We start from the raw sequence: 11,688 nt of genomic DNA, 5'->3' as shown, positions 1-11,688 counted from the left end.
TCGAACCGCCGACCTTCCAATCAGCAAGCCCTAGGCTCTGTGGTTTAGACCACAGCGCCACACGTGTCCCTTATGAAAGAATACTCACTTTCAAAATTCTATAACAATACATTTATCCAACAAACATATTTCCATTCATATGCACAGTTACACGTTGTCAAGTATATTAACACCAAGTTGCAGTGTGAATTTTAAAGAGGTGTCAGAGATGGAGAGCGCTAGAATATACGAAGCCTTCTATTTGTCCACAGCACCGGAATAGCAGTAATAAAAGTTTCCCGTGTTCCCCCACTCACTATACTTATTTCCAAGGCATCAAACTGCAACAGTAGAAGGTGTAGCCTTGGTTATTTGCTATCTATGAGAAGTAAGCCAACCATCTATACAGTGGTACCTTGGTTCCCGAACGGCTTAGTGGCCGAACAAATCGGCTCCTGGACGCTGCAAACCCAGAAGGAAGTGTTCCAGTTTGCAAACGTTTTTGGGAAGCCAAATGCCCAACACGGCTTCCGATTGAGTGCAGGAAACTCCTGTAGCCAATCGGAAGCAGCGCCTTGGTTTTTGAACGGTTCAGGGAGTCAAACGGACTCCCAGAACGGATTAAGTTCAACAACAAAGGTACCACTGTATTAGTGAAATCAGGAAACTGGATCCATATTTGATGTTTTGCAGACAGGCAAACCAGCTTTGATGCAAAGGTGAATGTCTGTGTATTCAGGAAGGGAATGAGGTCCCAAGCCTCTATATTACTGCTGCATTTGAGGACTCCATGAAATTTAATCGCACACTGTTCATTTTGTTTTATAAAGGGAGCGTATTTTTCCCCAATTCTATTCTGGAATTATTCCAAGGAGGACTTAGAAGTGACCAACCAAGCTTTCATTTGACTGCCATTATATGCTAATAGAAAAGGCTAGGTAGCCTGCTACCATGTGTTGGACCAAGATAATGTATATCATAACTCCGTATCTACAAAAATCCAATAGGTATATACACAGCACTATGGGTTATTTGAATAAATTGATTACAGTTTATTGCATCAACTGCCATAAAGTCATAACATTTTTCTTGCTTACTTTTAGTCCTTTCTTTAAAAAATACAAAAAATAAATTAAATAAAAAACATGTTAAGTAATATTAATGATCTGTCTATGATAAAAAATACCAGCAAATTCCACATTAAGGCTAAAAAGTATGACCTTATTATTCTTGTAAGTTCATGGCAAGTTTGACCTTAGCTATTATGGGTGTCCTTAACATTTTTGTGGACTTAGTGCAAAATCAGATACTTATTGCTACTTGAATCCACCTTTATGCAATATGTATATATATCTTTTACTATTAGATGCTGAACATGCTGTATGTCCTTTAACTCGTTTATTCGAAGGATAATCATTTTCTGGTTCTGGTTATTAAAAACACAATTTCAAAGTAATTTATAATGATAGTCCTATTGAGGATTCTGGTGGAATTAGTCCAATTAAAGTGGTCTTATAGCAGGCCTGCACCATTTGTGATCCATGCAACTATTACACAGCCCAGTATTGTGGCTTTTCAACTGCTTAACAATCTTCCCATTTTCAAAATCCCAGGCAGGCAGCAAAAAGAAAAAGGGTCGTCATAAAGTGGGTTTTGATCTATAAGAGAAGAACTGTATCAAATTCTTAAACAGAAACAAAGTCCTGATCAATTAGGTCAATATGTGTTGAATGTAAGCAGAAATGCTCTGTCCAACATCCCTTTGAATTAACCTAGCTGTCATTTATTTACTTTGAAAGATTTAGCCCAAAGCTAATATTCAACGGTTTACTATACATTGGGAAAGTCTTGAGTCTGATTATACTTTGGGCCAAGAAGCAATTGGCATTAAGATTTTCATTTTAAATGAAAGAATAGTTTTCTTATTCTGATCCCATTCAGAGTAAGTGACTGCACACATTATGGTGCTCACATAATGTTTAAACACACCTGTGTTGACATCATAATTCCTCAGCCCTTGTCCAGAACACAGGTTCACATTAACAAGGGCGTGGAAACGTACAGATAGATGACGTAATAATAAGAGGAAGACTGACTTTGTATCAAAGAGATACAAAGAGTGGGGAGAGAGGGGTAAGAACTCTACATGGGGATATAATTTTCATTTGTAGCCCCATGTGGAATGTAATGTGCTCCCCACGCCCCAAAACCGAACACGTAAACTCATATTGTGCAGCCTGCAACTGAGTGAAGGAATGCTGAATTCATTCTGAACATATTGATGGTTATCTCCAATTTGTTCATAAGCAGTGCTTAGTATCTTTGGTTTATCTCCAACGGAGGTATGCTCAAAGTAAACCCACTGAAATCAAGGGGCTTGAGTTAGTTGTTACTAAGTCTATGGGTCTGTTCTGTGCATGACTTAGTTGATACAACCCTCTGTGCATTAAACTCCCTTCTTACTCCAGCTAGGGGGACGATTTAGGCTTGTCTCTAGCGACAGTCCTATTCAGAGCACACCAGTTGAAAGTAACAAAAATGACAACCAAGTCTATTAATTTCAATGGGTCTACTCGGAGTACAAGCTCGTTGGAGGCAACCAGAGCCTTGAAACTGCTTGCTAATACTTGCACGTGAACTTATACGGTCCCAGAATGACATGCAGTATCAACTACAAGTGGCATCAGAAGTGCTTAGAGGTGCTTCAGTTGTTTTAAGCATCCACTGCAACCCAAGGAACTATGCATCATTCATATGGAGATGGAGGCACAACTTTCCAAACTAAATAGAATCCAGGCAACAGCCCAAACCAGGCTGAGCTGAAACCTTGTACAGTAACTCTGCGCAATGGTACACAAACATAGTGCCTTGGGCTGCAGCTGTTGACAGCACTTCTGACTCAGCTATTCCCAGGGGCTCTTTTCTATGGGCAAGTTCCAAAATTACAACCCCTAACGAAAGGTGTGTTTGCACTTTTTACGTTACACAGTCCTAATGGCATACAGTATATGCCTCACAATACACTCCAGGAACATATGGAAGATAACTTGAAATAAAACAAGTATAGTACTTTCCCCCTCATTGCAATTCTCAATAGAGATTTATTAGTTTCATTTGCAAGAGTCTTACTTTAAGAAGGGTGTTAATATGTATTATGACAGTTCACACTGAAAGCAATTTTTTCCCCCATAAAAGATGTTACAGTAATAACCCCTATGGAACTTGTGTAATTTCAGAGTAGATAGTCAAGTGCACAATTAAACAAGTTTACAAGAGTGAACCTTGCCCCGGGCCTCTTGTACTAGTTGTGAAAACCTTAATTAGTACAAAATGTCAATATTAGGATGTTTCTGGCATTCTGCTTAAATAAAAAGAGCATATGTATCATTTAGCTTTGGTATTATCTGCAGTAGGTTTTAACAAGTAGAGTATATACCAACCCTTATTTTCTTTTCTCTTTCTTCTTTTCACAACTGTGAAGCTTACAAAGATGGAATAAGTCGACTTACCAAAGAGGAAATATTACAGACACAGAATTAAAGTTTTGAAGACCCATTTTTATCTTTAATCCTTGGGGAGGGGGGAGGGGACGGGGGGAGAGTTTAAGCTATGAAACAAGCAGTCAGAAGAGTGAGTTCTCTGTGTCATGAGTGGTTGTGCATACTTTTACAATAATATGGGCACAAAGGAGATTGTCGCCTTTAGTACATTAGGATCACTAGATTTCTCTTTGCCTCCATGCACCTTTTACGTTTGACTTGCATGAGTTTTATCACAGGTTCAAGAGCGGCTTTTTGCTGTCGAAATGTTTCACAGAGCCTAAAGCTTCCAAACTGCCTATCTGGCCTGTACATATTTCATTAAAAATAAACTCTATATAATAAATAAATATATAAAATAAATAAAATGTTGCCTTTGGAATTTCTATAAATAAATTTAAACTTTTTTACGTATTTTTTTTTACTACTTTTTATTATTTTTTATTTTTATTTTAATCTTTTCTCGTTTTTTTCACCTAGGAGGTCTTTGCTTTTAAATTCAGCGAGGGGTGGCTCCCACTTGAGCAGTCAAACAAAAAAAATAGTAAGTCTCTTTTTCTTTGTTTGTTTGTTTGTTTGTTTAAGTAAGACCGAACCCTCCATGCCTTCTTTTTTTTTTCATTTTCTTTTTTATAAATGCAGCGTACACTTGAGCAGGCCACCAGCCAAAATTCCTGATGAGTCAAAGTATGGCAGCTATGCTGATATAGGATGAAGTACAATGGATCAAAAAATTTAAAAGCGTGTCTATTTCCCAGCATGCATCAGGCCTTTCCCCCTCCCCCTTCCTTCTTGCTCCAGTTTCTCTCTTTCATCCTCTTTCCTTTCTTTTTTCCGCTCTCACACATTCTCACTCTTCCTTCCTTCCTTCCTTCCTTCCTTCCTTCCTTCCTCTCATAATAAACCAAGCGAGTGGGCAATAGGCACTCCTCCAGGAAGACAAAACCCCTTTAAGTGCAGAACAAAATCAGCATGTTCCATCCAAGCCTCCATCATACATTATGCATGCGACAAAGTTTGGCAACAGTGGAGCTGATGCGATGACACAGCTAATCAATTACGAACCCACCGCATGAAACCTTTTATAGTGGTTACTTTCGTTTTAAGGGCTCACAAGTGAAGGAAACGTCTTTGTCAACTTTGGCTTAAAATATCCTTATATAGTTCAGGGACTTTCTCTGGATCCACCGGTCTAGGTAAAAAATGTGTGAATTTTTGATGGCGCTTAGTCCTAGTCGCTTCTCTCGGAGACCCGTCTTTATTTAATGCAACGTAATATCGTCTTCCAGTGTCCACATGCTTATATAGATTTGATGAGTATGTGTTATACCAGTTCTCTTCAAATTGTTCTCTGAATACACACTCCTGGGTTAGCTTTTCCTATGAACAGAAACAGGGAGGGAGGGAGAGAGAGAGAGAAACATTAAGGAATTAGCAACATATTTAATTACTTATTACCAAATGCCATCTTGAAAAACCAGGGGTTGCCATTTGGGAATAATAATAATAATAATAATAATAATAATGTATCATTTATACCTCGCCCATTTGGCCAGGTTTTCCCAGTCACTCTGGGCGGCTCCCAACAGAATATTAAAACCACAATAAAACAATCAAACATTAAAAACTTCCCAATACAAGAAGTTGGATGTTCCAATTTCCAATTATACCAGACTCCACTTAGTTTCTGGCCTGAATTTTACAGGGTAGAAATATTGAGGAAATGGATAGAAGTGGAATAAAAACAAAGTAACACTAATAACACAAAAAATGAAAGAAGATTAAGGGAAGGAGGTCAAACATGGGTGGAGGGAAGTCAAGGTTCTGTGTATTTTTTGTGTGTTCTTTTCATTCTCCTTTTTGTAATTTGCTATTTTCCTTTTTTCTTGTGATATTGTTTGGTTTTTGTTACTGCAATTCAATAAAGTATAAAAAAGAAGAAAAAACAATCAAACATTAAAAAGTTCCCTAAACAGGGCTGACTTCAGATGTCTTTGAAAAGTAAGACAGTTGTTTATTTCCTTGACATCTGATAGGAAGGCGTTCCACAGGGCGGGCGCCACTACCAGGAAGACCCTCTGCCTTGTCCCCTGTAACCTTACTTCTTGCAGAAGGCCCTTTGAGCTAGACCTCAGTGTCCAGGCTGAATGGTGGGGGTGGAGACGCTCCTTCAGGTATACTGGGCCAAGGCCGTTTAGGGCTTGAAAGGTCAGCACCAACACTTTGAATTGTGCTTGGAAACGTACAGGGAGCCAATGTAGGTCTTTCAGGACTGGTGTTATATGGTCTCGGCATCCACTCCCAGTCACTATGTGGGGGCAGTCTCATTCCTCTCGTTTCTCTTCCCCATAGTAAAGGTAAAGGTACCCCTGCCCGTACGGGCCAGTCGTGACCGACTCTGGGGTTGCGCGCCCATCTCGCTTAAGAGGCCGGGGGCCAGCGCTGTCCGAAGACACTTCCGGGTCACGTGGCCAGCGTGACGAAGCTGTTCTGGCGAGCCTGCACCAGCGCAGCACACGGAAACGCCGTTTACCTTCCTGCTAGAAAGCGGTACCTATTTATCTACTTGCACTTAGGGGTGCTTTCGAACTGCTAGGTGGGCAGGAGCTGGGACCAAAAGACGGGAGCTCACCCCGCCACAGGGATTCGAACCGCCGACCATACGATCGGCAAGTCCTAGGCACTGAGGTTTTACCCACAGCACCACCCGCGTCCCCTTCTCTTCCCCATACTGCTTTCAAATTACATTTGATTATTCTTCGGTAGTATCTCTGTCTCCGGCTAACTTTCTGGCTCTGCACCATGAATGGGGAACCTCTGGTCCTCCAGATGTTGTTGGCCAATGGTCAACATGGCCAATGGTCAGAGATGATAGGGCTAACAGGCCAACAACATCTGGTCCCCTGACCCTGCTGTACACTGAGGGACTGGTTTAGAAAATAACTGTCCATGTAAATTTGAGAGTCACAGGCAGAAATTTTAAAAAAAGGATACTGTTGTCTGAAAAGGGGTTGTCCTGTGTTGATTTGATTGCTAGCATCAGAGCGCAAAATAAAACATTCATTCAATAAGAAATGGTATGGCATTCTACTCCAGTTCAAGCTAGATGGTTTTGAGTTCACTTCTAGAAAATCCGCTCTTTTCGTAGTAACTACTGATAACTGTCTGTAATTATTTGAAAGTATGAATGTACAAAGTCAAGCTTGCTAACAAATATATTATGAAATCAAAAAAGCCTGTGAACAGATCAGAAACTAAGTGGAGTCTCGTCTAATTGGAAATTCAAACATCCAACTTCCTGTATTGGAAAGTTTTTAACATTTGAAGTTTTATTGTGCTTTTTATATTTTGCTGGAAGTCGCCCAGAGTGGCTGGGACAACCCAGTCAGATGGGCGGCATATAAATAATAAAGTTATAATAATTATTATTATTTTGTCCCTTTTCAAACACTACTTCAGAATCTCTTTTTTAGGGGCCCCAATCTCATGAGACAAGGCTGACAGCAACCAGAGAGAGGGCCTTTTCAGTGATGGCACCTCATCTGTGAAACTCCCCAGAGAGCTTCATCTAGAGCCAATCTTTAGGTCTTTTTTGGCTGCAGATGAAGACAATTTTATTACATTTTAATCTGTTTTTTGTACTATGTACTTAAATATACTGGTACAGTTGATTTTTTAAAAAATTGTTATTGCTGTTTTAAATTCTGCATCGTAATCTGTTGTGTCCTCTCTCTTTTTATTTTTAGTCACTGTTGTGCTCATTAATGGATTAGTGCTGAGCTTTTTTCATTTAGCAAATAAGACATCTAAAAATATTCCTCCTCCAATCCCCCCTTCCTCACCACCCGCACAAATATAATCCACCTTTGCTTCCTCAAAGAACAGAAATGGAAAATTTAAATATAGCAATTTTAATATTAATAAAAATAACAATGTTGTTGTTGTTGTTGTTGTTTAGTCGTTTAGTCGTGTCCAACTCTTCGTGACCCCATGGACCAGAGCACGCCAGGCACTCCTGTCTTCCACTGCAGACTCATTAATAGTAATTAATGTATCCATTGTCATATGCAACCCTGTGTGTTTCCACAAAGGGCTGGGTATTAAAAGCTATAAAAAAAACCCAAATGCATAGGTGGCTCGGGGGTGGTGGTGTGATGAAATGTTCTTTACCCATGACCACCATTACATTGGTTCCAACCTAAAATCTGAAGACAGCAGTACCAGAGGATTTGCCCGCAGAAGCTGACACAACAATAGGTAGAAGCTGAATGTGTTCTAACAGCCTCCCATATCTTATTGAGAGAGAAGAATGCTGGCAGCTTTGTAATCAATGTCTTCTTTATATTTGTTGAATAGTCTGTAAATACAGCTCTTGCAGTCTACACATTTCTTGGAGCAATTTTAAAAATTACTTTATATTCTTTCAATTGCAAAAGCAGATGCTGAGAAGAAGTCGGTGGATGCTGGGCTCTGTGTGTTGGGAGGGAAGGCGTAAAACCCATTCAAATGAAGTTTTTTCTGCTAGCTGCAAGCATCATATGATGTGCGCTGCTGAACGTCTCGGGTTTTAAAAAGAGAGATCCTCTTAAATGTCTTTCTTTGCTTTCCTGAATCATAAATACCCATATAAGGTTAATTTGAAACCAAGATACATCTCTTAAGAACAGTTCTCTTTTTCTCCATAACTGCTGCTCCCAACTTTAGACCCGTAGATGTTGTTATACCACTACCACCATAACAACAACACCAACCCCATAATGGTCAGGAGGGGTGGTCCAACATCATTGGGGAGAGGGAGCAAGCTTGCAAAAAGGGCTATTCTAGAAGCTTTAAATCAATTACGATTGTGTTCAACCTACTACAAACCCTTTTCCATTTTTGAATTTTCACAGCTAGAACAAAACAGCAATTACAACATCGAAAGCTTCAGTCTTCCTCATTATAATGTTGCCATGCGTTAGTAAACTGAAGGGAAGGATGATATCACATGGAATACTTTGGATGTAAAATTTGTAAACCCCGCCCCTATGGAGCAAATAATTTTAAAAGGTACGAAGAGAAATGTAACAATTCCAAAAATGCAAAAGTTTGCAATTTACTTTACTCCTCAGGCTCCGTATTATAAAATGCACTTCCAGTAAAATAGTTGCTGATTTAGTTCCAACTACATAATTAAAAGAGTAAATTGATTCCATATATAAATAATCAGTGTCTCCTTCTTCGTTTGGAGACCTTTCATTAGGAGGTACTTCTTTCAAATGGTTTTGAATCGGGGGAGGGGGGATTATTACCACAGGTATGTCACCACTAGCTATCTTTTGGGGGATACCTCCTAGGACAGCCTTGCCAACAGGGTGCTCTGCAGATGTAATTGGACCCTTGCCAATCTACTGCAAATCATCCAGACATCAACCAAAAATCCCAAGCTCATTTTGCTCAGCCCCATTCAATACACATGAGCCAACCAGGAATTTGAGTAGACATATTACAACTTAACTGTGCCACCGAAAGAGTGACCATGGGTCCTCCTCTAAAGGGCTACAAGAGGGCAGCCCTCTGTGTGAAAGCATCTTCTGTTTCAAAGTCTGTTCAGTCCAAGTCTATTTTTAAAATAGTTAAAGAGTCATAAGAAGGGAGTGTAAGAAGGGCCTTGAAGTGGCTCATCCACAGTTAACACCTGGAGAGCAGACTGAGCAGGTCAGACACAGCTCACATGGTCACAGTCTCTCCCAATATGGTGAGATGTATCCTTGGGAAGACAAGGCAGACCAATATCAGTGTACTGGAAGAAGCAAAGATCACCAGTGTTGAAGCTATGATTCTTCAACATCAACTTCGTTGGACTGGTCATGTTGTGCGGATGCCTGATTATCATCTTCCAAAGCAACTACTCTATTCCGAACTTAAAAATGGAAAGCGTAATGCTGGTGGTCAACAAAAGAGGTTTAAAGACTCTCTGGAGGCAAATCTTTAAAAATGTAGGATAAACACTGACAACTGGGAAACACTGGCTTGCGAGCGCTCCAGTTGGAGAACAGCCTTTATCAAAGATGACTTGGGCTTTGAAGACGCTCAAACTCAGGACACAAGGAAGAAACGTGCTAAGAGGAAGGCACGCTTGGCAAACCCTCACCGTGATCAATTCCCAGAAACCTATGTCCCTACTGGGGAAGGACGTGTGGATCCAGAATTGGCCTCCACAGTCACTTACAGACCCACTGTTAAAACATTGTTTATGGAAGACAATCTTGCTCGGCTACAAGTGATTGCCAAAGAAGAGGAAGAAGATATGTATTTCTGTTTAAATAATAGTAATTATCTCTATGCTTGCATTGATGCATATAAATTATCTCACACACACACACACACACATTTGTACCCCACCTTTCCTTCCAGGAGCTCACAAGGTAGTGTATATGGTTCTCTCCCTCCCCATTGTACAGTATCCTCGCCTTAAAACCCTGTGAAGCAGTAACTGTGTGAGTAACCTGTCCACCCAGAAATAAATGACAGCTGTTTATGTTCTTTCTAACTCAGCACTTGTTTTTTATACACTACCCCCCTAAAAAAAACAATTATTTATTGCATTTAAATCCCATCTCCTTTGCCAAGGAGCTCAAGGGGGTGTACAGTGGTGCCCCGCAAGACGAAAAACTCGCTAGACGAAAGGGTTTTGCGTTTTTTGAGTCGTTCCGCAAGACGAATTTCCCTATGGGCTTGCTTTGCAAGACGAAACGTCTTGCGAGTTCTTGCGAGTTTGTTTCCTTTTTCTTAAAGCCGCTAAGCCGTTAATAGCCGCTAAGCCGCTAATAGCCGTGCTTCGCAAGACGAAAAAACCGCAAGACGAAGAGACTCGCAGAACGGATTAATTTCATCTTGCGAGGCACCACTGTACATGGTTCTCCCCCTCCTCCTTTAATCCCCACACCAAGCCTGTTAGGTAGGTCAGGCTGAGAGGCAGCGGCTGGCCCAAGGTCACACAATGAGCTTCATGGCCGACTGAGGATTTGGACCCTGGTCTCACAAGTCCTAGTACAGTACAAAGCTCTACACCACACTGTGCAGGGTCTGTTCTTGTTTCCCCTTTGAGTGATGCATTCCAACTCCCATCTTCCTTGACCACTAGACATATTGGCTGGGGATGGTGGGAACATTTAACTCAAATTTAACTCAAGATCCACAGCATGATTTTATTCTAGTCATTTCAGAAAAATGCCCCAAATATCAAGGAAGACCATGTAAACTTTCTGGCTGCCAATGATCCTTTATATAAAATACAATGTTTTTAGCTCTGCTATTCTGTTGGCCTTCACAATTTTCCCTTCCTTTTTGCCCCACCCTACCCAATCTGAGGTCACTTTAGAAGAACACTTACATTGTTAACCTAATACTTAATATAAGTTACAGAGGAGTTTATCTGATGCATGATTTACTTTAACAGACATTTCTAGAATTTTTTTTAAATAAAAAAAAATCCTTCCCTACAGCTTTGCCTCAAAAATAGGCTGAAAGCAACTGTTTCACCTTTCAAATAAAGTACATCTAAGCCCACAAACACTGGACAATTGCTGCATGCATCTCCCACACAGGAATCCATTTGTAATTGGTTACGGCTTCATCCACACAGTTAATTTCAATTTTGATGACACTTTATGTCAAATACTTAATAGATAATTACATATTTATTAAAATTTCAACTGATCTGATGAGTGAGGAGGTCAGATAACAGGCAGCCATCTTTGCTTGATGTCATGTGGACCTTTCCTGAGAGCAAAAATATCCAGCACTCAAGCTTTGAATCGCAAACGTATTTGTGGAGTTACTTTACTATTTTTGTAAGGCTGTAAAGGAAGGAAGGAGGGGAAGGGGGAAAGAGACTTGTTTTTACTCAACCTTGTTATGCCTTATTAAAATGGCTAAAATTACTTCCATAATATTTTTTTCCCCCTCAAATAAAAACGGGGAACAGGCGCTTCAGCAAAAACCCAATATTTATTGAATATAATGTAAGTCTGTAATCCTGTGGTCCTTAGGAAGGCATCAGAGGCCATAAGATAGCATGGGTCCCTCTTTCTGAAAGAGATAGAGGGAGACCCATGAGCACAGGAGATCTGTCCATGACGCCATCTTCCTCACAGCTGCAGAAATCTCCCTGGTTTGCCCCGCCTCC

The 11,688-nt window shown here is 40.3% G+C and overlaps 1 protein-coding gene across 6 annotated transcripts in view; it reads right to left on the bottom strand.

The window, feature by feature from the left end:
- Nucleotides 1-3,060: 3,060 nt before the first annotated feature.
- The window catches only part of FGF9 (fibroblast growth factor 9), a 38,842-nt gene continuing 30,214 nt past the window's right edge, over nucleotides 3,061-11,688 (bottom strand). For all 6 annotated transcript variants that reach the window (XM_081003656.1, XM_081003660.1, XM_081003658.1 and 3 more), the window contains exon 3: nucleotides 3,061-4,898. In XM_081003656.1, coding sequence (XP_080859782.1) covers nucleotides 4,653-4,898 — 246 coding nt within the window. In that variant the 3' untranslated portion in view covers nucleotides 3,061-4,652. The remainder of the gene's footprint in view (nucleotides 4,899-11,688) is intronic.

Source organism: Podarcis pityusensis (assembly GCF_964106645.2).
Source record: "Podarcis pityusensis genome assembly, chromosome: 4".
NCBI classification, from domain to species: Eukaryota; Metazoa; Chordata; class Lepidosauria; order Squamata; family Lacertidae; genus Podarcis; species Podarcis pityusensis.
Note: the sequence above shows the minus strand (reverse complement) of the source record. Positions and strands in the feature narration are given on the sequence as shown.